This window comes from Symphalangus syndactylus, chromosome 22, assembly GCF_028878055.3.
Source record: "Symphalangus syndactylus isolate Jambi chromosome 22, NHGRI_mSymSyn1-v2.1_pri, whole genome shotgun sequence".
NCBI classification, from domain to species: domain Eukaryota; kingdom Metazoa; phylum Chordata; class Mammalia; order Primates; family Hylobatidae; genus Symphalangus; species Symphalangus syndactylus.
In genome coordinates, this window is record NC_072444.2 from 41,615,671 (window position 1) to 41,639,625 (window position 23,955).

General features: G+C 57.1%; 1 protein-coding gene across 1 annotated transcript in view; it reads right to left on the minus strand.

The window, feature by feature from the left end:
• Positions 1–23,204, minus strand: part of HS6ST1 (heparan sulfate 6-O-sulfotransferase 1) — a 53,546-nt gene extending 30,342 nt beyond the window's left edge. Inside the window, exon 1 of the mRNA XM_055261254.2 lies at positions 22,392–23,204. Coding sequence (XP_055117229.1) covers positions 22,392–22,918 — 527 coding nt within the window. The 5' untranslated portion in view covers positions 22,919–23,204. The remainder of the gene's footprint in view (positions 1–22,391) is intronic.
• Positions 23,205–23,955: the final 751 nt, after the last annotated feature.

Consider the following 23,955-nt stretch of genomic DNA (forward strand, 5'->3'; position numbering starts at 1 on the left):
GCCACATTAACAGAAGGAAGGAAAAAAACCATATGATCATCTCAACTGATGCAGAAACATCATTTAACAAAATTCAATGTACCTGCATAATAAAAACTCTCAACAAACTAGAACCAGAAGGAAACTACCTCAGTGTAATAAAGGCCATTGCTATGGACTGAATGTGTGTGTTCCACCAAAACTCATGGTGAAGTCCTAATCTCCAATGTGATGGCATTTGGAGGTGGGGACTCTGAGAGGTATTTAGGTCATGAGGGTGGTGCCATAATGAATGGGACCAGTGGCTTCATAAGAAAAGACATGAGAGATGATTTTTTCTCTCTTGGCCATGGGAAATGCAGAGGATACAAGCCAGGAAACAAGCCCTCACCAGTTCCAAATCTGCTGGCTCCTTCATCTTGGACTTGGGTCTCAAGAACTGTGAGGAATAAACGCTTGCTGCTTGAGCCACCCAGGCTATAGTATTTGTTATGGAGGCTGAGCTAAGACAGCCAGATATGAAAAACTCACAGTTAACATCATATTCAATGGTGAAACACTGAAAGCTTTCCTCTACATTGGGAACAAGGCAAAGATGTCTACTTTTGCCACAGCTATTCATCAGAGTACTGGAAGTTCTAGCCAGAGCAATTAGGTAAGAAAAATAAGTAAAAGGTATTCAGATTGGAAAGAAAAACAGAAAGTTATCTCTCTTCTCACATGACATAATCTTATATGTAGATAACGCTAAAGAATCCACTTCCACACACAAAAACCTGTTAGAGCTAATAAACTAACTTAACAATGTTGTTAAAGTAAAAATTAAAAGAAATCAGTTGTATTTATATTCACTAGCAACAAACAAGAAGGAAATTAACAAAACAATTATGTTTTTGATGGCATCAAAAAGTGTGAAATATTTAGGAGGAGACTTAACCAATGAAGTGAAATACTTGTAAACTAAAAACTACAAACCACTGATGAAAGAAATTAAAGACAACACCAATAAATGGAAAATCATCCCATGTCCATGAACTGAAAGACCTACTATCATTAAGATGTAAATACTACTCATGTAATCTACAGATTTAATGAAATCCCTATCACAACCCCAACAGTATTTGCTGCGTAAATAGAGTAACTTAACCGAAAATTCATATGAAATTTCAATGGATTTTGAATAGCCAAAGTACTTGACAAAAAAGAATGGCTCATGTCTGTAATCCCAGCACTTTGGGAGGTCAATGAGGGAGGATTGCTTGAGCTTGGGAGGTCAAGGCTGCAGTGAGCCATGTTCACATCACTGCACCTTAACCTGGATGACAAAGCGAGACCCTGTCTCAAAAACAAACAAAAAAAAAACCCAAACCAAAACGAATACAAAACAAAGTTGGACTCCCATTTCCTGATTTCAAAACAACTGCAAAGCTACAGTAGTCAAATCAGTGTGGTACTGTCATAAAGATAGGCATATAGACCAATGGAATACAATAAAGAGCCCAGAAATCAACCCTTGCATATATGGTCAAATGGTGCCAAGACCATTCAACAGGGAAAACACAGTCTTTTCAACAAATGGTGCTGGGGAAACTGGATTTCCACATGTAAAAGAATGAAATTGGACCCTTATCTAACATTATACACAGAAATTAACTCAAAATGGATTAATGACCAATGGTAAGACCTAAAACTCTCAACTCTTAGAACATAGAAAAAAAGCTTTATGATACTAGATTTGGCAATGATCTCTTGAATATGACAGCAAAACACAGGCAACAAAAGAAAAACTAGATTAATTTGGCTTCATCAAAATTAAAAACGTTTAGGCTGGGCACGGTGGCTTATGCCTGTAATTCTAGCACTTTGGGAGGCTGAAGCGGGTGGATCACCTGAGGTCAGGAGTTTGAGACCAGCCTGACCAACATGGAGAAACCCCGTCTCTACTAAAAATACAAAAATTAGCTGGGTGTGGTGGCGCATGCCTGTAATCCCAGCGACTCAAGAGGCTGAGGCAGGAGAATCACTTGAACCTGGGAGATGGAGGTTGCGGTGAGCCGAGATCCTGCCATTGCACTCCAGCCTGGGCAACAAGAGTGAAACTCTGTTTCAAAAACAAAACAAAACAAAATTAAAAACATTTGTGCATCAAAGGATAGTATCAACAGAGTGAAAGGCAACCCACAGAATGGAAGAAAATATTTGCAAATCATATATCTGATAAGAGATTAATATCCAGAATATATAAAGAACTCCTATAACTTAACAACCCAATTAAAAAATGTGTGACATTTGAGCAGACATTTCCCCAAAGAAGACAGACCAATGGCCAACAAGCAGATATAAGACGAACATCGGTAGCCATTAGGGAAATGCAAATCAATACCACAATGAGATTCCACTTCACACCCATCAGACTAGCTATTATTAAAAAACAGGAAGAAATGTTAGCAAGGATGTAGAGAAACTGGAACCCTTCTGCAGTGCTGGTGGGAAGGTAAGATGGTACAGCTACTGTGGAAAGTAGTATGGTGGTTTCTCAAAAGAAAATGAGATATAGAATTATCATACGATCTAGCAATTCCTCTTTTAGATATATTCCCAAACAATCTAAAAGCAGAGACTTTAACAGATATTTGTACACCCATGTTCCCAGCAGCATCATTCACAATAGCAAGAAGGGAGCAGCCCAAGTGTCCACTGACAGATGAAGGGATGATGAGCAAAATATGGTACATACAGACAATGGAATATTATTCAGCCCTAAAAAGGAAGGCGATTCTGACACAGGATAAAATATGGATGAACCTTAAAGACATTATGCTAAGACAGTCGTGAAAAGACAGCATCATATAATTCCACTTAAATCCGCTGTCTAGAGCAGCCAAATTCATAGTCAGGAAGTAGGATGGACGGCGTGAGAGGCTGGAGGAAGGGGAATGAGGAGTTCGTGTTTAATGGGGTCAGAGCTCAGTTTGGGAAGATGAAAAAGTTCTGGAGACAGATGACGGTGATGACTGTACAATGTGAATGTACTTCATGCCACTGAACTGTACACTTAAAAATGGTTAGAATGGTAAATTTTATGTTATGCATACTTCACCACAATAAAAAACAAAAAAAGGCTTTCCCACAATGAGTGTCTTCAAGAGCCAAGTCCCAGCAGCTTCTCAGGAGGGAAAGCAGCACTTCCCTGGGCACGGCCACCCCGGGCCCACCAGTGGGGCTGGCCCAGGCCTAACCCACCCCTCACTCTCTCTCCCTCCTGCATGAGTGTGTGGGGTACTCCTCGGCTCTCAGAATGAGAGGACCAGAGGTCAAGAGCACCAGAATCGGCCTCAGATGGGGCAGAAACACACCTGGACGTGGCCCAGGGCCCAGGTGTGACCTAGCCAAGGACCCAGTTTCTGTTCTTTGGAGGGACAGAGCAGGCTCCGCAAGTGCCTGCCTCCTGCCATGCAGCAGAGAGCACACAGCTCCCTCCTTGCTCTGCACCACAACTCCCCGACGCACCCCAACAGCATGGGAGGTGGTGTTCTGCTCTCCTGTCCTCCAAAGGAGCAAACTGAGGCTGCAGCTGCACCCTCAGACACAGGCCCATCAGCAGGAGCGAGGCCTCCGCCCTGGCCAGCCCACTCTTAGCAAACTATAAGAGGTCAACACAACACAGATTGCAAATTATGCTGCTGAGGCTCTGCTGGCCCCAGTCTCAGTGCAACATGTGGGGAGACTGAGTGGATGGCAGGTCATGCCCTGTCCTCCAGACCCCTACCCTGGACACCCCAGGCCCAGTGAGGAACAGCCACAGCAGCAGCTGAAGGCACACTGAGGCCCAGCCCCATGTGGTGGATGAGGAAACTGAAGCAGAGAGCTCACATGCCGGTGAGGAGCACAGTGGATCTCTGTCTTTGAAGGCCACGCATGACCTGTGCCAGGCCCTGGCAGAAAGCTGGGGCACAGAGGGTAATCACAGTGGGCCAGGCCTGCCTGGAGGGACCCCAACTGGCGGAGAGACAGAGGCACACAGGGTAGGGAGCTGTGGCCGAGAGGCTCATAACCCCTCCCCCATCCCGGCCCTGCTAACACAGCCCATCTGCCAGGCGGAGGCTGGGGGTGCAGGTGAGGGCGGCAGACCCCTGGGCTCTGAGCAGATGGAGGAAACACGGCTTGCGGCAGCACAAACACCAGTGCCAGCAAGGCAGGGTGGCTCTGGTGGGCAGAGGGCTACCCCACTTCCAGGCCAGGGTCTCGCCAGCCGCTTCCCATCAGCACTCAGGTTGTCTTGTGAAGAAGCCCAGGCTGGGGCAGCATGGGAGTCAGACCTGGACCTGGGTAACACTCTACTTATACTGTTGAATTCACCAAACCAAGGACCCCAGCGGCTTCCTCTGTAAAATGGGGGGCTTCTCCAAAGTCCCAAGCACACTCCAAGCTCCTGCAACCAGAACTACAGGCCCATCCCCAACCCACGGCATTAAGCTGAGGGCATAGCTGGCATGGACGAGGCTGTGCAGGAGGCTCACACAGGGGAGCCTGCCCTCTGGAGAGGGCCTGCAGCCCCAGGACACAGCTACCTTCCCTACCTGGACCCTGGCAGGGATGGGACACTGGAGAAGCGGGGGGGACCACCCACCCTCTCTCCCAAACCAGCGCCACCTTGGACCATGCTGGTGACCAGGTGTGGCTTCCACAGTACGCCTGCCCCCAGCCCTGCACCTGGGCCATGCCAAGGGGGCCGTGTGTTGGTGGAGGTGTCTACTTAGGGCGCTGTGTGCACGGGGGTATCTCTGGGTTCTTGGCCCCTGAAGCTGAGCAGCTCCAGTCCCTCTCCCAGCAAGTAGGGAGGGACAGCTGGGACCCCCATAGGACTGTCTGTCCAGCACTTGTTGGTAATTAATCTCTTTGGCTGAGGCTGTAACAACTAAGGGCAGGGTGGGCGGGCCGCCCTGAGTTACGCAGGTGGAGGACGAGGATGCCCAGGACTGGGCCCAACTCCTGCCTGGCACCATCACCCGGCCACACCCAGGGCCCCTGCCATGCCAGCTGCCCCCATAGTCAATCCATGAGGTGCCTAGTGCAGACCCTCCTCCCAGCTGCTCTGGGCGTGTCTCACCCTCCAGAGCAGCTAGTCCCACACCCCGTCCGAGCCTCGGCCAGTATCTTTCTCAAGGGAGAGCCGCCACCGTGTGCTGTGGGTGGGTGCAATGGCACATGCCTAAGAAATGAGTGCCTCTGTCATTGTCATTAGCTGGGGAGGGCAAAAGAAAGGAATGGGAGCCCTGGGTCACAAAGTTTGAGGAGTCTGGGCTTTTGGGTGCTTGGGCACATGCAGCAACAGCCTCCTGAATGGTCTATAGAAACCAGCCTTCCCTCCCTCTGTGAGGGGCAGGGGCTCCTGGGGGCTGCGTAGCTGTAGCCACCCCTCGTGTGAGGCAGGGCTGCATGGCTCCTGCACCCCTCTGTGTTGGGCAGAGATCCCCAGGGGCTGCATGGCTCCTGCACCCTGTGTGTCAGGCAGGGGTTCCCAGGGCCCATGTGGCTCCAGGCTACCCTTCCTGTGTCTGCAATGACAGCACATCTTCTTTGGAAAAGCATCTCCTCTAATATCCTGGGACCATTCCAAAGACTTCTGAGGGCTCAGGATGGAAGAGCAGCCCAGCTCAGAGTGGAAAATTGCTCAGCTCTTAAAGGGACCAGTGGGAAGGAATTTCAAATACAAAGAAACGTCCCCAAGTGCCAACCACTTGTAAGGAAAAAAGGAATTCTTGTTCCAGAATGTTTCTGAGTCACCACTGGCGCCAAAGCATGAGCTACTGCCGGGGATGTGTGTATACGGGTTTGAGCGTGTGTGTGTGTGGGAGAGCGTGGGTGCTTTGTCAGCCCCTGGTCAACCCTGGGAGTTCTCCAGCCTCTCACCCTCAGGGGTACATGTGTGCTGGTTTGAGGCCTGCAGCTGATACTGCCCGCTGGGCCCAGCCTCCACAGGGTCCCCGGCACTCATGGACATTGGGCAGCATGTGTCCCTGGGCCCCACTGGCTCACGCAGGCATCGCGGCTGCCAGGCAGTCAGGGACACCATGCTGGCCGGTGTCTCCCTGGTGGGAACAGCTCAGAGGCTCCAGCTTGGCCTGAGGGGAGGGAAGGCAGAGGACTGGGCTCTCCATGGTGCCGCCAGCTCCTCTCCCTGGATAAAGTCATGCCCCAATCAGAAGACATTCCCGTCAGAGCCCTGAAGCCAGTCCCATCCCTCAGGACACCTTGAGGCAGTGGGTGTCACCGCTCACTGTGACCAGAGTGGAGGCTGTGCATGGGGACTTCTGGCCAGGTGCTGTGCTCCGAGCTGGTGCTGTTGCCTCAGGGAGTCTGAGAGGCGTAACTAGGGGAGGACACCTGGTCTCAGGCCCCATGACTCACTGGCCACCTGCTAAACTGGGGACCCTGAGGTCAAAGAATGCCATGGGCAGCACACACGGGTCAGGCTGAGCTGGGGCTTTGCAGCCAAGGCTAGGGGTGTGTGTGTGTCTGCATGTTTACTGATGTGTACGTGGTGTGTTCACATGTGGGAGTGCATGTGTGGGACTCTCTCACTAACCATCCAGCTGAAGACACTCCCATCTGATCCACTCCCTCCCAGCCCCGGCCCTGTGACTATCTGCAGCTCCTCTAGGTGTAGGGCTAGCGGCTCCCCAAGGGTGGACCCAGTCCTCTCCTGGGGCCCAGGAATGGCTCTGCACGCAGGTGCTGGTGACTGAGTGGCTCCTGGACATGGTGGCTCCCTCTCCTCCCCTCACTCCCTCAAGCTGCACTGGGGATGCTCCCCACCATGCCCCTGCCACCACTGGGCTTCAAGGCATTTCCTGATTCAGGCCCAGCCCTCGCGGCTAGGTCTCCCATTCCAACGGCTCTGTGGTGGGACCTCTTCCGCATCGGCCCCCATCTGAGTCCGCCCTCCCAAGGCCTCTTTTGGGAAGACAGCCGGCCAGGTCCCTGCTCTGTACAGGGCAAGGCCTGGCCTCTCACCAGCTCCAGCCTCTTCTCCCCCGACTTCCTGCCCCTGAGGGCCTTGCTCATGGCATCTTCTGCCTGCAACGCCCTCCTGTCCTCACCCCTCCCTGTGTGTTCCTCCAAAGTGCTGACCACATGTTTCTCTGGTCCCCCACAGTCTAAACCCCGGGTGCCAGGCCCACACATCCGACCTGCTGCCCATTGCCGGGAGGAAATGCCAGGCTTTTCTGGGGCCTGGGCCTGCCCCGCCCCTGATGCCCAAGGGCGAGGCACACAGCCAGGACACCTCCACTCTCGATGTTCTCTGAAAGGATGCCCCAAGATGCAGACCAAACATGCAGCCAAGAGGTGCTTCGCAGCATCACAGAAGACAGTAAAGGCAGGGCCAGGAGGACATGTGAAGTGCCCAGGGACACGGGCCCACGCAGAGGAGCTGGGGAGCTGGGAGCAGGCTGACCCTGACCCTAACAGCACAACACTCATGGGGCCACCCTGAGGGCTGAGGACAGCTCTATGTAGTGCCTCTGTGCCTGAGAACAAGCTCTAGAACCAGCATGCATTACTGTTACAGTAAGAACAAAACCGAAGAGAAGTACCTAAAACGTAGTTTCCACGTCTAGCACCCAATCATGCAAAACCCTGAGCTTAAAGTCCCACCTGTGCACGCACTTGTCTGGGCCCAGACGCTCCTCCATACATGGTGGGGGGACACTGGCTGGCCAACCCCGTCAAGTGGGCACTTGCCACCTGTTGGCCAACATCCTTCTGCTTCATGACATCCAGCCTGCCTGCTAAAGGGACCTCTGGGAGGTACCTGGAAATAAATGGCTGAGGCCCTCTCGGGAGAATGCTACTGCAGCCCAGTGTGGGTGCCCAGGTCCTCACCCAAATGCCACTGTGGTGGCTACTTTTAGGTGTCAACTTCACTGGGTTAAGAGACACCAAGATTGCTGGTAAAACTTTGTTTCTGGGTATGTCTGTGATTGGCATTTGAATCGGTGGATTGAGAAAGGAAGACTGACGTCTCCAACACGAGCAGCGATCTTCCAATCTACCGCACACCTGAACAGAACAGGAAGGGGGAGGAAGGGCGAATCTCCTCTCTCTTCTGAAGCTGGGACACTCATCTTCTTGCCCTTGGACATCAGAACTCCAGGTTCTCGGGCCTTTGGGCTCCGGGACCTAACACCACAGCCCCCAGGTTCTCAGGCCTTTGGCCTTGGACTAAACCTCCTCGCTGGCTTCCCTGGTTCTTCAGCTTGCAGATGGCAGATTTCAGGTCATCTTAGCCTCCCTAATTGCATAAGCCAATTCCCCTAATAAATCCTCTCGCACCTGTCTCTATATATCCTACAAGCTCTGTCCCTCTGGAGAACCCTAATATAGCTAGCTCCCCCTCCCCGACCCCTACGCGGGGTGATGCTACCAGCCATGCTCATCCTCTTGGAGTGAGTCCGAGCCTTTAGAAACGGAGTCTCCCCCTGTGTGGGTGCTCCCCAGGGACAGAGATGGTGCATGGTACAGGCCTGGCGAGAGGAGGGCCTCTAGCCCCTCAGGACCAGGACCACTGCCTGGGCACTAAGTTGTCTTTGGCTAAGGCGCAGGAGGACGAAACAAGTACCTGTCACAGACTGTAAGGCCCTGGCATCCCTTGGAGGCTGCCTTGCTAACGGACAGCTGCACAGGACTCCAGAAAGGTCCCTGGGCTGGCTGGTGCAAACCCTGACCATGTCCGTCTGGCTGGTGACTTCTGCCTGTGGGTCCCCTCTCGGGAGAGCCCAGCACTGCAGCAATGCACACAGCTGCTGTAGTCAGATGCTGGCCAAAACCCCTCTGCTACTGGGAAGGTATGGAGGCACCCTTGTACCAGAGGACAGTGACAGGGACACTGTATCCTATCAGAGTGCTCACAGCAATGTTGCATAGCGGTGGCAGCCCTCACTGGGTCAGTGAGAGGACCCACCCTGGAGCACTCAGCATCTCATGACACTCAGGGGTGGCTACCTTCCTCTCCTGCAGCTGGGCTGGGCTGCACTGGGCGGGGGGGGGGGGGGGCGGGCGGTGACTGAGCACCCACACACACTTGCAGGCCTTCATCCCCTGGCTCCGTGGCAACCCATGGAACGTGGTCCCCAGGGCCTTCCTGGTGGCCCAGGGCAGTGCCTGTGATCTGCGTGATATGCACAGGGTGTCATGCAGGAGGCAGCTCCCTGCTATGAGGGCCTCCTAAGCTCTCCATTCTGGGATTCTCCAGCCTTTGCTGGCCTGACCCATTGCCTGCCTGGGTCCCCATTTGACCCACTTGCTTAAGGATGGGGGTTTGCTCCTGTCCTGGAACAGCCACATCAATCCCACTACCTGCCTTTTACCCACTTGGCTGAAACCTGACACCCCTCTACTTTATAAGAACGATGTTCTCTGCTGGGAACATTGCCAGCCCGGCTTCCAGGAAAGCAGAGTAACAAACCCCTCCTTGCCGGGCCTGGCTTCCCGACGGGCCTGCTTGGACAGTTTTAAAGCATGACTTGGGAGGCCTGAACTTTTGCAGGGCTCAGGACGTGTGCCGACAAGCAGCCCTGTCTGGACTTGCGTGAGCTAAACCAACTGCCCAGACCTGCTCACCTTCCTGCCCGCCAGAAGGGAACAGAGGCAGGAGAGGAGGGGCCAAGCCCCTCCAACCGGGAGCCCTGGGGTCTGCGGTGGGCGGGAAGGAAGGAGGCTGTGGCAAGGGTTGAAGCCTGGCTGGCTGAGGCCCTTGTTCTCCAGGCAGAGCTGGAACCCGCTCTCATTCTGGGGCCTACCTTCTCCCCGGCTTAGTGCCTGGGCAGGGCCTCTCTCTCCTTACAGGTGACATCACAACCCTCTCAACTCCCCCGGGAGACCATCTGCTCTGCCTGCCCTTGATCCTCTCAGGGGAGCTGATGCATCACACCTGGTGACAGCTGCTTCCAGCAGGCGGCCACTCATTCAGCTGGACCTTGAGGAGGGTGGGCCAGCAGTCCCTCAGGACCTGCCCAGGGTCCCTGCACCATCCTGGGCTCCCTGGCAAGCCCACCTGCTCGCAGAGCAGCTGCGTTACCCTCCCAGAGGCAGGCACTGTGGCGGACATGAGCCCCACGCCTGGCTGACGCCTGGCTCCCCACTCTGGGGAGTGACCTGCCTGCGCCTTGTCACTAGGAGGAGTTTGGGGGAAATCCTGGAGGAACAGGCCTGTGTGTGAATCCCAGCTCTGCCACTGGTGACCTTAGGTGATGAGTTATTTAGGCTCTTTGAGTCTCAGTTTACTCATCTGCAAAACAGCGCCCCTGACAGTGTGGCCTGAATGAGACTGGCCTGGCCTGGAGTGGGTGGCAGTTGGTCACAGCCCCTCCCTGCTCCCAGACTGCACCCTCGGGACAGGAATACCCTCATTGTGCCTCTGCTCCTCAGCAGTGCCACCACGCTGGTGTCACACCACAGGACAGTGCCTTCCCTGGCTTTCCCTCCATCAAATGTGGTCGGGCTGGAGGATGTGGCTGTGCCGCTGCGGAGATTTCCCTGCCAGGGAATGTGGGCCAGGATTCCAGGGAGAACACAGCTGCACACTCCACAGCCCGGCTCCCTGCTCCACGACAACACCCCCACCCCACCCTGGCCATGATGACGCAAACAGAAAACCTCAGTGCTTACAGATCCCGATCTCCCAAGGTCGCCAATGCTCCAGAGAGGTAAATATTTACACAGGAGCCTCTAAAGCTCATAACTCAGAGGGGAGATGCTCCGCCTGCCACCTAGGGGCTGCAAACATTTGTTCCTGCAAGCCCTGCAGCAGAAGGCGCTTTCTAATTCTCAGGTGGACGGTGATGTGTAGGCCCTTCTGTCCTAAGCCAGTGGGGGCACGGCAGCAGGGGTGCTGCAAATATGGGGCTGGGGCCATGTGGGGCGGGGGCACATTCCAAGGCTGGGATGATGAGGGGGCTGCCATCCCCACGCTCCTTTCCGAGGGGATGCGAGAAGTTTTATCCACAGACCTGTGCCCCGCAGGGGCAGCCCTGGGTGCGCCCGCAGCAGACAGTGCCCAAGGGGCCTGGGGAGTGAGGGTAGGGCCAGACACCAGGCTGGAGGCACAGAGAGCAGTGTCGTCACTGTCATGGGGGGAGGCTGAGAGGCACAGGGCGTGGACATCCAGCTCTTTGGCCGGGCTTGAGGGGTGACACAGGCAGGCTTCACTCTGGGAAAGGCCCACCCAGATTTTCACTGGGAGTTGGGGTGGGGGGGCCCTGTGACTTCACAGCCGTGGGTTCCAGGCTCTGGTTTTAGCTGGTTTTAGTTGGGTTTCCTTCCAACTCAATCTCAAAGGGACTCCAATACATGGGGCAAAATTGCTGTGAGGGGGCCCTGGCCCAGGAGGAACTGCCTGCTCCTCTGGCCTTCCTGGGCTCAGGGCCGTGCAGGTGCCACCGTGGGCACTGCTGAGGACCTCCAGGGAAGGCCCTGGGGGGGTGCATGCTGCAGGCAGGATGCTGGTCAGCTGCCATCTGTCCACCCGCTCACACTAACAAGCCCCCGGCTGAGCTCTCACCACCAGCAGGGTCCCATGGGGTTCAGAGGTCAGCAGGCATACCTCTTCTTGGCATGTGCCTCAGCTGGAGGATGGGATGTGCCTGGGCCAGCCTGGCCCTACCTGGTGCAGGCACCGGGATGCCACAGGCCCAAGCCCACACATGGAGAAATGATGAACAGGAGGAGAGAAGAGGGAGCATGCTACCCATAGAACCTGGCACCAGGACACATAAAGAACCCTTACAAACCCATATGCAAAGAACAAACAACCCTGTAGGGGAAAACAGGCCAAAGACGTGAACAGGCTGGTGGGGGAGACCTCAATGGCAGATAAACACATGGTAAGATGCCACCTCTCCGCCATGGGGAAACATGCACTAAGAGCACAGAGGTCCCATTTCCCGGCTCCTGGCCTGGCAGAAATGAGCCAAGAGTGCCCGCCCAATCGGGAACCACAGGCAGAGCATGGTGGTGAGGAGAACCTCCCTCTGACACACTCCTACGGACACATAAGGACCGTGAGCGAGCACCGTGGCCGCACCTGGACTGTGATGGCCAAAGTGAAATGCTCCCCGCAGCTGCATTAGAACCGAGCAGAGATCCGTCTGGACTACCTTGATGTTAAGTCAAGCAGTCAATGAATTAAACATGTATGTCAGGGACCAACAGGGATAAATCTCAAAACAAGGCTGAGTGAAGACAGCAACTTGCAGAAGGTCAAGCAGAGTTTGATAACGGTTCTGGAAAGTTAGTAACATCAAAACAGCACTGTGTATCGTTTAAGGAATACACACATCTACAGCGAAAGCATAAACACAAGGGCAGGAAACACGTGAAACACGGGACAGTGGTGCTGAGCATGGCTGTGGGGAGGCAGGGGTGGGGTGGAGCCGGGGTCTTCACCTGCGAGCCGCACCCAGCTGAGCCTGCGGTGGGAACACAGGTGAAACTCCACAAGGCTTCCCAGTTACACCCCCGGAGATACCATGTAGGGGGTGATAGCAGCTGGTGGGGTCCAGGGAAGGAAGGAACCACTGTATCCAAGGAACAACGCCTGGGCCCTCAGCCAGGCGGGCCTCTGTGCAGGGCCAGCATCACGTGGCATCCACCCCTTCCTCCTCTTGACCTGACCCTGAGTTCCTCTTGGTTGGGTCTCGAGGTTCTCAGATGGCCGGGGGGTGGGGTCAGGCTGCCACCCACAGGGTCTCACGACCTGGGCATCAGGACAGATGTGCACAGTCTCTACATCCTGGCTGCTGGCCAGGGAGGGCCAGAGCTTTCTGGAGATCCTGGTAGAGACAGCCTTTTGTCAAATGGGCACAGTCAGGAAGACACTGGGTGGTCCCAAGGCCATAGCCCAAGGTGAGCAGGAGACCCTCACAGCCAAAACACAGCATGCTCCAGGTCATCACCTTGGAAGGCCAGTGATGACGCTTGGTGGTGATGTCCCAGATAACAGGACCCAACCTGCACAGACTTCAGCTGCTTTGAGGGAAGCTCCTTGCAAACCACCCAATTCATGGAGTGAGAACAAGAGCTGACTTCCTAGCTGGCTCTGGAGGTCTCTTCCCTGTCTCCAGGAGAGATGGGTCAGATTCTAGCCTCTTATAGTACAGAGGCCACAGTGGAACTGTGGGTACAATTCCAACTGTCTACCTACCGCACAGGCATTAGTATGCCCATTTTACAGATGGGGAATCTGGGCTGCAGAAGCCTCTGAGATGCAAAGCCAGGATTTGGCCCAGCTGGTCTGGCTGCAAGCCTGGGGCCTCTCTTTTGCTCTGCTGCCACCCCTGGTATGGTCCCAGGGTTTCCCAGCCCCGAGGTGGGTCCTGGCCAGCCTCGCCTGCCCTCCTTGTTGCTGGCTTACCCATAGAACCTTCTGTCCCTGTTTGCTGTGGAGGGTGAAGGATGGTGTGGAGCTTACAGAGTGGACTCTCATCTCCTACCCCTCCATGAGGTGGGAAAAGAAAATGAGGCTGAATGTTCCCAACTTCTCCAGGCGGGAATGGGGCCAGAGCTAGAATGCAAACTGGGCTGGCCCCAGAGATCGGACGTTCCAATGTCCACCTGATACAACTTCTGAGCAGTGGCCTGGGCTGACCAGTGGAGAGCCCCTCCTAGGGAACAGCTGGGATCCTGGACAAGGACCAGGCCTGCCCCAGCAGGAGGCCCTGTCACAGGGAGATAACAGGCCCCTGCCCCTGCCCAGCGGGGGCGGTCACCCATGGCCACTGACCTCTGTGGCCTTCAAGGCTTCGTAAACAATTAACTCCAGAGTTTCAATCTCTCCAGTTTGTATCCTTCCAGACAATTAGTGATTTGCTCTGATGGCCCTCCTGTTGGGCCTTTTAACGTTCTCTGTGTAAACAATCCTAGGCAGCTGCGCTGGTCACGTGTGGCCTTCAAAGGCAGGCCAGGTGCAGGCTGTTGGGAGCTGCCTCTCACTGAAGCCCTGGCCCCGCGGTCAGTCTCCTCATGGCACGCGGACAGCTGCTGACGGCTGGCTCTCCAGATGAGGAACTGGGCCTGCACTAGGCTGCAGAACGCTAAGGGGTTATGAGGGGCCATGGCTCCCATAAGACATGGACACAGTCCGGGGCTGAGGGATCATGCGGTCACCTGGGTCACAGTTAATAAGTCACTGGTTCCTCTACAGAACCAAATGGCAGACTGCCACCCCACTTTTAGAGATGGGAAGACTGAGGCTCAGACAGATATCCACCTGGGCCCATGAGACCCACCGGCTCCAGCCACAAGGTAGGAGGGGCTGCCCAGGGCACTCCTCTCTTCCTTGGACTCTCAGCAGAGCTTTCCAGAAGAAGCCCACCCAACACACAGCCCAGGGCCTGAGCAGGCAGCTGAGTCCCTACGGACTCCCTGCCCTCCACCGCAGCCTCAGCGCCTGGTCTGCAGAGAGAGGACCCAAGAGCTCCCGAGGTGGCCCTGTGGAACTTGGGGCATGTCACCCCCACAGGCATCCCCCCGCAGTGAGCCGGGCCCCAGCCCCAGCCCACACACTGTGTGAGTCAAGGAATCAAGGACCAACGGTGGGGTGGGTGTGAGGCCTCAAAGGTCCTGTGCCCTGGAGGGAGTTCAGGGCAGGGGCACCGCGGCAGCAGAAGGCCACAGGCTGGCGGGGACAGGTGCAAATCCTTAGCGCAGCTCCCAGCACCCACAGAGCTGGCTCAGGAGCAGCTGGTGGCATGGAGGGGGAGAGCTGTCCTGGATGGTTTTCGCTCCATGGTCAAGGAAAACAGCCCCAGCTTCACACCTCAGCTGGGGTAGGATGTGTGTGGTCTCTGGTGGCTGGACAGCCTCCCTCCGCCCATCTGCGGATCCTAAATGTCCTCTAACAGCCTCCACCCTGGGTTGGGTGGTCTAGGATCGACACTTGAATGCTCCTGTGTGGGCGTGTACCTGCCATGTTTTTCCAAAATGACATCCCTTGCAAGCTGGGGACTTGGGAAAAATGTCCTATCAGGAAAGGGGCACTTTCAGGAAAGGAACAGAGAGATTAGGCCACACGTCCTACAGTCAGAAAGCAACTGGCCTGCAAGCAGGGGCCTCTCTCCACTCACGCCGTCCCATCTCCACTGCCCCCTCTTGCTGTGAGTGGCCAGGTCTCGGATGATGTGTCTGAAACCCAGCTGTGCTTTCCGAGCGCTGCTTCCATTCCACACTCCTGCTCATCCTGCAAAACCCTGTGTGTGGGAGGCTTCTCCACCCACTCAGGGCACTGGAGCCCACACCTCTTGCTACCACCAGCTCACCGTCATTTGGCTGGAGCAACTTATCCTCTAGGTTTAGGACTTTTTTTTTAGCATAACATACCCCACCCAAACCCAAGCCAGACAGTAAATCTTCACAAAAAGCCAACTGAGTTTCTGAAAAGGCAAGAACAACAGTCTTAAGAGATGAAAACATTTTTGCAAACAAAATGTCACCTCACCTATAAATACTGCTGTGGAGTGGGCCACAAGGAGAGGAGAGCAGGTGCCAGTGAGTGTACAGGTGGCTGCAGAGAAGTGCCCAAAAAGCAGCTGGCAGGGGATGGCCCGAGTCTGCCTCCCACCTGAATCACGCAGCCCTTCCAGTGGGGCTCCCCTCTGACTGGGCCCCACATGCTACCACTCCGCAACTGCTCCCCAGAGCTCGGCTTCTCATGCTCTTCCCGCCTCAAACCCAAAAGACGCACCACACGCTACCACCAAGCGGGGGCTGAGGTCTGACCCAGAAACACCTCACAGTCTTTCACAGAGGGGGAATGTAGCCCCATAAAATGCCATGTGGGATGGTGATGGCACCCAGAGAGGGAAGCTGAGGGGTTGGGGAGACTCCTGGGCTTCCCAGCCCCTCACCCTCCAGCATTCACTGGGGCAGAGCAAGGACACTGGAGCAGAGGGATGGCCTAGACCCACCTGCACCCACACATGCTCACAGCACTGCCTCCTGCACGGCTGATCCTCTCTGGGCCGGTGGTGGCATCGGTGGTGCAGGACCAGAGGAGTACCTGAAAACAGCCCAATCTTATGGGGGAGGTGGCAGAAGGGGTGGCCACACTGTGCCAGGAGCCAAGCACCGCCATGGGCAGTCTCTGCTGCCAGGGGCCGACTCTCAGGCAGCCTTGCCAGCACTACATTTGCAAAGCCCAGGGCCCAGGCATGATGCCTGTCCTTCTGCTCTGAGTGAAGGCTGCCAGATGTCTTCCAGTAAACGCAACGACACAGGCCTACATGTGAAATTGCCCATGTCTGCCCAGGTCTCAGAAGCCCTCGTGTTCTACATCTGGCTGGTCTGGGCCGGCGACGATCGTCCCCACCTGCGGACAGCCTTCCATGAGCATGCAGGGGTTGCTGGGAGCAGAGGGCTGGGTGCGGCATATAGCCTTCAGGACAGACAAACAGATGTCCACATGCTAGCTCCTGGCCCTCCAGGCTGAGGGACTGACAAATTCCCCACCTTCTCTGGGGCCTGACTTCCTTGTGTGGAACATGCGGCCGATCTTCATATACTTGTCTTGGGGGAGTGTTGGGTCCAAACAAGATGACCCATTCCAAGTGCCTGCTAAGCGCGCAGGGGACAAGAGTCACCCTGCCAGCCTCTCTACATGCCCCCATGGCTTGTCATGCCTGTTCCTCATAGAGGTGGAATTCAGTCCCACAAAATGCCATGTGGGATGGTGATGGGCACCCAGAGGAGGTGCACCCCAGGCCCCTGGGAGCTGCAACCCTCTCTCAGCAGGGGTGAAACTCAGCCACCTGTGAGCAGGTAGGGACATGTGGGTGGCTGGGCATGGCTGCTCCCAAGCGCCCTACATAGATGGGCCACTCCAAGGGCATACTCATTGGGCAAGGCTTTGCAATAAAAACCATAAGATTGGCACTTTTTGGTGATTTAAGAAAATAAAATTAAAAAAAAATTCACAATAGGCCAGCGCGGTGGCTAACACCTGTCATCCCAGCACTTTGGCAGGCGAAGGCGGGCAGATCACCTGAGGTCCCCAGTTCGAGACTAGCCGGGCCAACATGGAGAAACCCCATCTCTACTAAAAATATAAAAAAAATTAGCCAGGTGTGGTGATGGGCACCTGTAATCCCAGCTACTTGGGAGGCTGAGGCAGGACAATCGCTTGAAACCGGTACGCAGAGGTTGCAGTGAGCTGGATCGTGCCATCATTGTCCAGACTGCACTGGACAGAGTGAGACTCCATCTCAAAAAAATATTCACACGCCATTCAGTACCAATGAGCGTGCCACTGACATGGGTGCTCACAGACCACAGCTGGGAGCATACCAGGAGTGGGTGTTTTGAAGAGGAAGGTAACACTTGTACCGAGAGCAGTAAAACATTCAGACTATTCAACTCAGAAATTCCACTCCTAGGCATCTCCAGAGGAAATGAGAGCTATGCAGAACATTGACACATGAGGAGCATTCCTGCAGCAGTCCCCACAGAGTACAGAACGGGCAACCTGCACATTCACCCACTGCCAGCCAGCGGTGGCACACCTAGAGTGGAGCAGCTGCAGCCACTCAAATATTAAGTTTTTCATGACAACAGACAACATTTATGGTGTAATGTATACGACGGCTTCAATTACAGTGGAAAAACCATGTATGGGGAATGGATGAGTTTCCTTCTCTCCCTCTGCCTCATACTTTCCTCCCACTCCTCTACCAAACAATCATTATAACCACAACAAAGGGGGGTGTGAGAGAAAAAGCCTCCAAGTCCCTGAAGGACAAGAAGACCAGGCCCCTTCTCCTCCTTCCTCCTGGGCCCTGGAGGACGCCAGACCCAACATGGCCACTCCCCCGCGTGGCAGCCAGAACTCCCGCTGAGAAAGAAACCTGGATTCCCTGGCCCTGGGGACCAAGGTGGGCACTGAACTCTCTGGGACTGGGATCTCTGATCCAGGAGCAGGAGCAGCCCAGGTTTTATGTGTGAAGTGCCTAGGACAGGAAGCTGTGGCTTGAAGACCACCAGAGCAGCATGGCAGAAATGATCTCCCAAGCCAGAGGACCATCTAAAATGATCCTGCCACCAAACCATTCACAAGTTTGCCTTATCATGTGTCTGCTTAAAAAAAAACAACGATTTTTTATCTGTTTTTAGTGAAAATCTACGAGCATCTTGACCACAGATTCCTTTCTCATCTTAACCAAAGCCCTCTCTAGGCAATGCAGGCACAGTGACACCCCCAGCCTGGTCCCCAGGTCCTGTTCATTGGCCCCAGTCACATGCTCTGGGTAACATCTGTCCCCATCACAGCGGATGAAGGTTTGTCCCTTGATCTCAAAGAAGAAAGTGGTTATGAAGGTAAGGTGGAAACTGTCGTGTGCCACGGAAACAAAGGCTCTCATCTAAGCCCACCCCCAGCTGGTGCACCCCACCAAGGAGCCCCACCCCCACCTGGTGTGCCCCACCAAGGAGCCCCACCCCCACCTGGTGCCCCAGCAAGGAGTCCCCAGGTTCTCAGGGAACAGCATGACACTCAAAGCTGACTCTGTGAACCCAAGTCACAGGGAAAGGGCGGGGACAGAGCCCAGGAAAAAAAAATTCTCACGGTGCCAGCACGAGGGCAGTGCCAATGCACTGTACAGGTGCCAGGGTGGCAGACGGGAGAGCAGCTGAGGTGCCTAAGGCAACGGGGAGCCTAGGAACAGAAAGCCAGGGAAGGCTTCCTGGAGGAAGGGGCGTCTGAGCAGAGACTGAAAGGAGGGGAGGAGCAGGCAGAACAGTGGGAGAAGGGAGCAGGCACGCCAGGTGGAGGGCACACCGGCCCAGCACCAGGCGGATTTCTGGAGTCTGAGAAGGCTTCAGGATCACGGAGGGCAGGTCACAGGCGAGGGTGCGGGCTACTGCGCCATCCCTCCTGCAAGGAAGCACTGTCTCTGCAGGGCAACGTCACAGAAGCTGCGAGCCCACTAAAGGCTCCAGAGAGGTCCTGGTGCAGAGAGGACATGAGCTGGGCCCGGGTCCCTAGCCACGGTGGCCCAGACGCCACACTTGGGCTCCAGATACCCTCCGTGGCCCCAAATGAAGCCTACATGATTTCAGAGACATTTCCAGGGTAGCCTGGGCAAGACCTTGACCATGCCTGCTCTTGCGTTGCCTTCAGGCAGACGAGAAGAGGAAGGAGGGAGGTTCTGGCTCTGGAGCACCACCGTCTGGACCCTCTGAGTGACAGCGGAGTGTGGGGTGCTAAGACATTCTAACCAAGTGGTCTCTGGAATGGCTGGCCATTTGGCTGCTGCCTGGGGATGGCCACACCTCTTCGAGGCCAGCCAGCAAAAGTCCTTCCAGTGCAGTCTTACAAGCACCCTGGCTGATGTCGGCAGATGAGGCAGCCCCCACGGTGAACACGGGACCAAAGACGGACCCGCCAACGCTCTGCTCACACTTGTTCTTCTCTACCAAGGCAGCCAAGCACTAACAGCCACTGGAAGTTCCAAACCATATTCCAGGAAGACGTCAAAAGCCTGTCCATCTCCACGGACGCCCAGCTCAGAGCAGCCCAGGCTGACACTGTGCAATGGGGAGGCTGGCAGCCCGGAAGAGCCCCACCTCTCTTGGACGCACACCACAGGCCCACTGAGGCCCTCCCAAACCGCAGCAGGGGATGGGAGGGGCTTGGTGGAGACGTTCCAGGAGGCAGCCTTGGGCAGGGAGGCGGGCAGAGCCAAGAGGAAAAGAGGGTCTCAGTTCTCAGAGAACATGGAGAGGGCAGTGCAGAGCCAGAGTGAAGACATCGCAGGAGGGCCAGGGTGACACCTGAGTCTCCTGACACCAAGCCCACTTAACACCAAGCACCCCAGCAGGGACGGGCACCGCCCCTGATAGAGAGTTGCTGGGTCCCTGGGCAGATGGAGGAAGCACATCCCAACCGCCACAGCACAGCAGCTTAGCCCAGCCCCAGCCTGGGCCAGAGGACTCAGGTGGCGGGGCAGTGCTCAGCAGGTGGAACTCAGTGCAGCTCGGCCTTGTGAGCACAAAGCCAAGATTACCTTGCCTCCTGAGGAAGCTCATTAAAAAAGCAATCTACCTAGTGCCTGCAACAGAACTGAAGGGAGTGGAGGCGGAGAAGAGGGTGGGGTGCTGTCACCTGCCTGGTAGCACAACCCACTTCCAGAGTGGGCGGCAGAGGGGGCCTCCTGACGGCCCTGGAAGCCTCTCCCAACCCTGCCGCATGCTGCTGAGCTAGCAATTTCCAGGCTGGCAGCCCACCTCCGCCAGAGGCATCTGCGTTTTCCATTCTTGCTCCACATATGGTCCCTGGGCAGGGGTAGCCGGGCCTTCCTGGTGTAGCACCTGGGGCCCCATCGGCCCCACCTGGTCCTCCCACTCTCATGGACAAACTCCAGAGAAAGGAGGCCAAGGCCCTTCACCCTGGGGACCCACAGGCATGCGGGGCTGCAGGAAGAGCGTCCTGGTTGCAATCTAGGGCTGAGATGGTCTCTGCTGAGCAGGCTTGCTTCAAAAGCTCCAGCTTTTTGGCGGCCCGAAGCTTCCACGCACTCCTCTTAAGCTGCTGAGCTAAGTCCCTCTGGCAAAGGGGGTGGCCCCCACCCTTGCAGCCCCCACAGGTAGGGAGGCGTCTGTTGGTATTGGTCAGTGACCAACTCTGGGAGCCTACTGCTCTGGCTGGCGGAAGGGTGGGTGGGGGCATGGCTGTGGTCCCAGGCACAGCTGAACCTAGCACAGAGCGCCTGGACCAGGGTTGGGGGGCCCTGCAGCAGGAACGTGCATCTGTGCAGAGCAGACTAAGTGCTGGGCCGGAAGCAATCCTTCAGGGGCCCTAGACAGGCAGCTCTGTGACCGCCAAGTGTAGAATGTGGCCGTAAGGGGCTCAGAACATCACCTCCCAGGCTGGGAGCTGCAGTGTGTGTGTGTGTGTGTGTGTGTGTGTGTGTGTACAGTGGGGGACGGGGGGAGAAAGGAAAGTGGGAAGATGCCCCTCCAACTCTAGGATCCCAATTTCCAGAACATCACCTCCCAGGCTGGGAGCTGCAGTGTGTGTGTGTGTGTGTACAGTGGGGGGTGGGGGGAGAAAGGAAAGTGGGAAGATGCCCCTCCAACTCTAGGACCTCAATTTCCTGACAGTCTGAGAAAGACCACAGAGCAAGGATTGAGGTCTGTGCAGGGGAGCAGTGTCTCGGACTCGACTCAGCTCCAGGCTGGCTGGACCTTCCAGGCTCCCCAGGCACACCTGAGAGCCTACAGCCTCTGGACCCAAGAGTGCCAGCCAACACGCCTACAACCGCCCAGCCTCCTACCACCAGCCTGTCTGCAAACTCAATCCTAAGGCAAATTTGGAAGAGAAACAAAAGGCAGACAAGAAGCCCTGCTCCTGGCCCTTCCCAGCCCAGACTTTGGGGAGAAAGGCCTCGCAGGACATCCCTGCAGGACGAATGGGCACCAACAGGAACAGGAGGAAAATAACCCCAACTTTAACTGCTGGAAACCCACCAGCACCCCAGGTTTCCCTACAAACGGCTTCCCAGAAGAGCTGCCCCGGCACCCCTCCCATGCTCCGTGTCCTCACGCAGCCCAGCTCTATGCTCCCCAACTCCCGCAGACATGGGGCTGGGGGACCCCAGAGAAGGGTTGTGGCAGCACAAGTCCCCTGGACCAGCTCAACTACCCCCAACCTGGCTGGTGGCTTCCTGGGGAAGGTGGTCCCCCATAGGCTGGCTTTTGTTCCTCTCTCCAGGCAAGCCTGTGCCTGGAAGAATTCGGCTGGCAGGCCCCACTGGGAGGACAGGCGGTACTGCCTCCTCCCTGCCTCCAGCCCCAGGTCAACAGGGCCTTTGTTCTACCTGCACACACCGGCAGGCAGGCGGGCAGAGCTAGCCCCCTTCCCTGGCAGCTCCCCCACCCTTCGAAGGCAGGCACTCCAGGCACAGGGGCGGCACCTCACTACTCTCACTTCCACTTTTGGGACCACAGCACCGAAGCGGCACGGGGAAGCCAACATTCCAAGTAGGCCACGCACACACCCAGAAGCCCGCGTCCCCAAGTCCGGCGGGCCAGACCTCACCGCGCACAGCAGGTAAGGTGGCCCGAGGGCAGCGGGCGGGGACCCCGGAGAAAACCCGGGCGCTGCGCAGCCAAGCCGGCAGTGGGGCAGCACAAGGCAAGGAAGAGGGTGAGAGCGAGGTCAGAAAGCGCGGTGACAGCCGGCCCAACCAGAGCAGCTGGGAGCCTCGGGCGCTCGGCAGGTTGGGAGGGGTGGTGGCGAGTGGGGGCCCCCAAGAGGGCAGAAGGGGGTGGGGAAGGCAGGGCCGACCCAGCACAGCCCGGCGGGCATACGGCCCGGCCTCGGGGGCGCAGCTGCGCGAGGATCCCGCCGCCCGGGCGCTCACCTGGGCGTGCGCAGCGCGGCGGAGTCGCGGCGGTCCAGCACGCCGGGCACGCAGTTGGTGAGCTCGGTCCAGTCGGCGTGCAGCCCGCAGCTCCAGCCGGTGGAGAAGCGGGAGAAGAGCCAAGTCTCGCGGCGGTTGGGCCGGTAGCAGGTGCACTTCTTCTGGCCGGGCCGGCAGTCGCACGGCACCTCGAGGCGTACGTTCTGCACGAGGTGGCGGCCGAAGGTGGTGCCGCCCGTCTTCTGGATGTGCAGGAAGACGATCACGTCGTCGCCCTTCATGTCGAAACGCAGCGAGCGCTCCAGCTCGCGGACCGGGAAGTAGTACTTCTTCTCGTAGTGGGGGTCGGGCGTGGGGAACAGGTCCAGGTCGTCGGGCGGCGCGCGGCCGCCGGGCGCGCCCAGGCTCAGTCCCGGGCCCGCGTACTGGTACAAGATGAGCATGAAGCACACCGAGCCCGCCACCACCAGCACGAACTTGCTGGCGCGCTCAACCATGGTCCTGCCGCCGGCGCGCCGCCGCCGCATGTGTCACCATCGCCGGGGCCCGGGCGCGGGGCGCCGGGCCTGGGAGGGCAGGAGGCGCGGGCGCAGCTGCCTCCGCCGCCGCCCGCGCTCCGGCCCGGCCCGGCTACTCGGCGCCCAGGCCGCCCGCAGCGGCGCGGGCCCCGACCCTCCGCGGCGCCATGGCTGCTCCCCGCCCGGTCCCGGCTCCCCGGGCCCGACGCCCGACTCCGCTCCCGCTCGGCCCCGGCCGGCACAACGCGCCCCGCGCCCCCAGCACCAGCTCGCTCCGCTCCGCTCCGCGCCGAGAACGCTCTGCGCCGCCCCGCGCGCCGCCGCGTCTCCGCAGTCCGCCGCCGCCCCGCCCCGGCCCGCCCCCGGCCCGCCCCCGTGGCGTCTCTTGCAGTTGCCGCCCGCGCCGATCCTCGGCCCCGCCTCCGGAGTGCCGGGGTTCGCCGCGGGTGCTGGGCGCGGGACCTGGGTCTGCTGCGGTGGCGAGGCCGCTAGCAGGCGGGCAGCCAGCGACTGGGAAGTGATTCCGCCCGCAGGGGAAGGGGGGACCAACCGGCAGTGCGGAGCCCAGGCGTGGGAGGCTGTCTTGGCTGGGGCCGCGGCAAGGGGGCCCGGCGGCTGGCGCATCTGGAGCCTGGGTCCGTAACCCCTCCTCCCCAAGTCCCGGCCGCCCGCGTCCTCGCAGCCCGCACGGGAGGAAAGGCCTTGACCTTGCACGCTGGGGCGCTGAAGTTAGACGCTAGCCGACTGGGCTGCACTTCCAGGGACCAGGGCGGCGGGGGCCGCCCACCACCGGGGCCGAGAGGGAAAGCGAGGCTTTCCTTTCCTGCTCGACCCCCTCACCCCTGCGGCTGGCTTTGGGACAGTGCCCCGCAGCCCCGCATTGAAGCGATGTTGGGCTGTCTGCAGAGGTCTGCGGACCGGCTTTATGGCTCCCTCCTTGTTTGAAAGGAATTTCAGACAAGGTGCATTTTCCCCCCTCCATGTTTATTATACTCCAATGAAAGAGTTACAAAACATTAAGCCAATTCTTAAGAAACGTGTCTTTC